At 48.9% G+C, this 1,565-nt stretch overlaps 1 protein-coding gene across 1 annotated transcript; it reads left to right on the top strand.

Moving 5' to 3' along the window:
- Positions 1-231: 231 nt before the first annotated feature.
- Positions 232-1,313, top strand: LOC123058653 (expansin-A8). Its single transcript, XM_044481358.1, has 2 exons — positions 232-413; positions 512-1,313. The coding sequence occupies exons 1-2, from the start codon at positions 290-292 to the stop codon at positions 1,135-1,137; spliced, it is 750 nt and encodes a 249-aa protein (XP_044337293.1). The 5' UTR covers positions 232-289; the 3' UTR covers positions 1,138-1,313.
- The last annotated feature ends 252 nt before the right edge of the window (positions 1,314-1,565 follow it).

The following is a 1,565-nucleotide window of genomic DNA, read 5'->3' as shown; positions in this document are numbered from 1 at the left end:
GCGTATCCGTGTCTTAAATCTTAACCGTCAAGAGCCAACGGCCATCCTGAGCAAATCAAGGCATGTTCATCCCAATAATTGTTATGCTGACCAATCCTAACGAAAATCATCACATAGAAAATCTCCATAATCAATCAAGCTTACAATTATTAGCAAACAACACGCAAGCTCTGATGATCTGAACACTATAAATAGGGACGCCATTACCATTGCAAAGCACAAGACAAAAACCTTGAGGACTTGGCTGCCTTGCTACATTACTTGTTAGTAGGCGTACTCTGAAATTGAAATGGAGAGTCCCTCTCTGCTTCTTCTCATCACCTTGTTGGCCTTTGCATTCAAGGCCTCCGTTGCTCAATGGACGCCTGCATTTGCAACATTCTACGGCGGCAGCGACGCTTCGGACACCATGGGTAAGGTTTCTTTTGCAGCTGAGTTGCATGCATCATTTGGTTGTCGCACATTCTGGATCTTCTTTTACTAAGCGGATGCAACTTACACAAAAATGCAGGTGGTGCGTGCGGGTACGGGAACTTGTACAATGCTGGGTACGGGGTTAATTCAGCTGCTTTGAGCACGGCACTCTTCAACAACGGCGCGTCTTGCGGCATGTGCTTCACCATCACCTGTGACGCAAGCAAGACGCAGTCGTGCAAACAGGGCACATCCATCACCATCACGGCCACCAACTTCTGCCCGCCCAACTATGCCCTGGCCAGCGACAATGGTGGATGGTGCAACCCACCGCGGCAGCACTTTGACATGTCGCAGCCCGCGTGGGAGACCATCGCCGTCTACCAAGCCGGCATTGTGCCGGTCAACTACAGGAGGGTTCCATGCCAAAGGAGTGGGGGCATGAGGTTCACCATCAACGGGAACGACTACTTTGAGCTCGTGACGGTGGCAAATGTCGGCGGCAGCGGCGTGGTGTCCCAAATGTGGATCAAGGGGTCCAAGACTGATTGGATGGTAATGAGCAGGAACTGGGGTGCCAGCTGGCAGAGCAATGCTTACCTCAATGGCCAGAGCCTGTCCTTTAAGGTACAGACCGACGATGGCCGAGTCGTCATGGCCGACAATGTTGCGCCATACAACTGGTGGTTCGGTGCCACCTACACTTCATGGCAGCAGTTCTAATATCTTGCTAGGTTGGTGTAGGTACTCATCTGTGGGTACTCAAATAGTCAGGCCCGATGATTTCATCCGAGGCTGTATCTCTTCTTTTCTTTCTTTGTATCTCTGTTTTGCTTATCCAAGTTTGTGTACTTAGCTTTCATTAATTCTATTGTATCATAAGATCATCATATTATATGTGTGTGCCCAACATCTCAAGAGTAATTTATCTTCAATCAAATCTCTAGTGTTTAATACGAGGTCGCCTATTTGTGCCTAAATTTCAGTCGATTTTCTTCGCTTTTGGGTTGAAATCCAATGAACGGGACATCTTCCTCCTCCTCCTTCTTCCTGCTCTAACCAATGACGCACTTGTATGTATCGCCAACCAACCGCATGTACCTACCAACCGTGGTCGGTGGCGCTATCGTTCTCACCTTGTCGCCCCTGGC

This window comes from Triticum aestivum, chromosome 3A, assembly GCF_018294505.1.
Source record: "Triticum aestivum cultivar Chinese Spring chromosome 3A, IWGSC CS RefSeq v2.1, whole genome shotgun sequence".
Taxonomy (NCBI): Eukaryota; Viridiplantae; Streptophyta; class Magnoliopsida; order Poales; family Poaceae; genus Triticum; species Triticum aestivum.
Note: the sequence above shows the minus strand (reverse complement) of the source record. Positions and strands in the feature narration are given on the sequence as shown.

What these genes read in the sequence shown, in the direction of transcription:
- LOC123058653 (XM_044481358.1), top strand. Translation starts at nt 290, where the DNA reads ATGGAGAGTCCCTCTCTGCTTCTTCTCATCACCTTGTTGGCCTTTGCA. An exon ending in CGACGCTTCGGACACCATGG is followed by an intron (nt 414 to 511) that starts GTAAGGTTTCTT and finishes ACAAAAATGCAG; the next exon opens with GTGGTGCGTGCGGGTACGGG.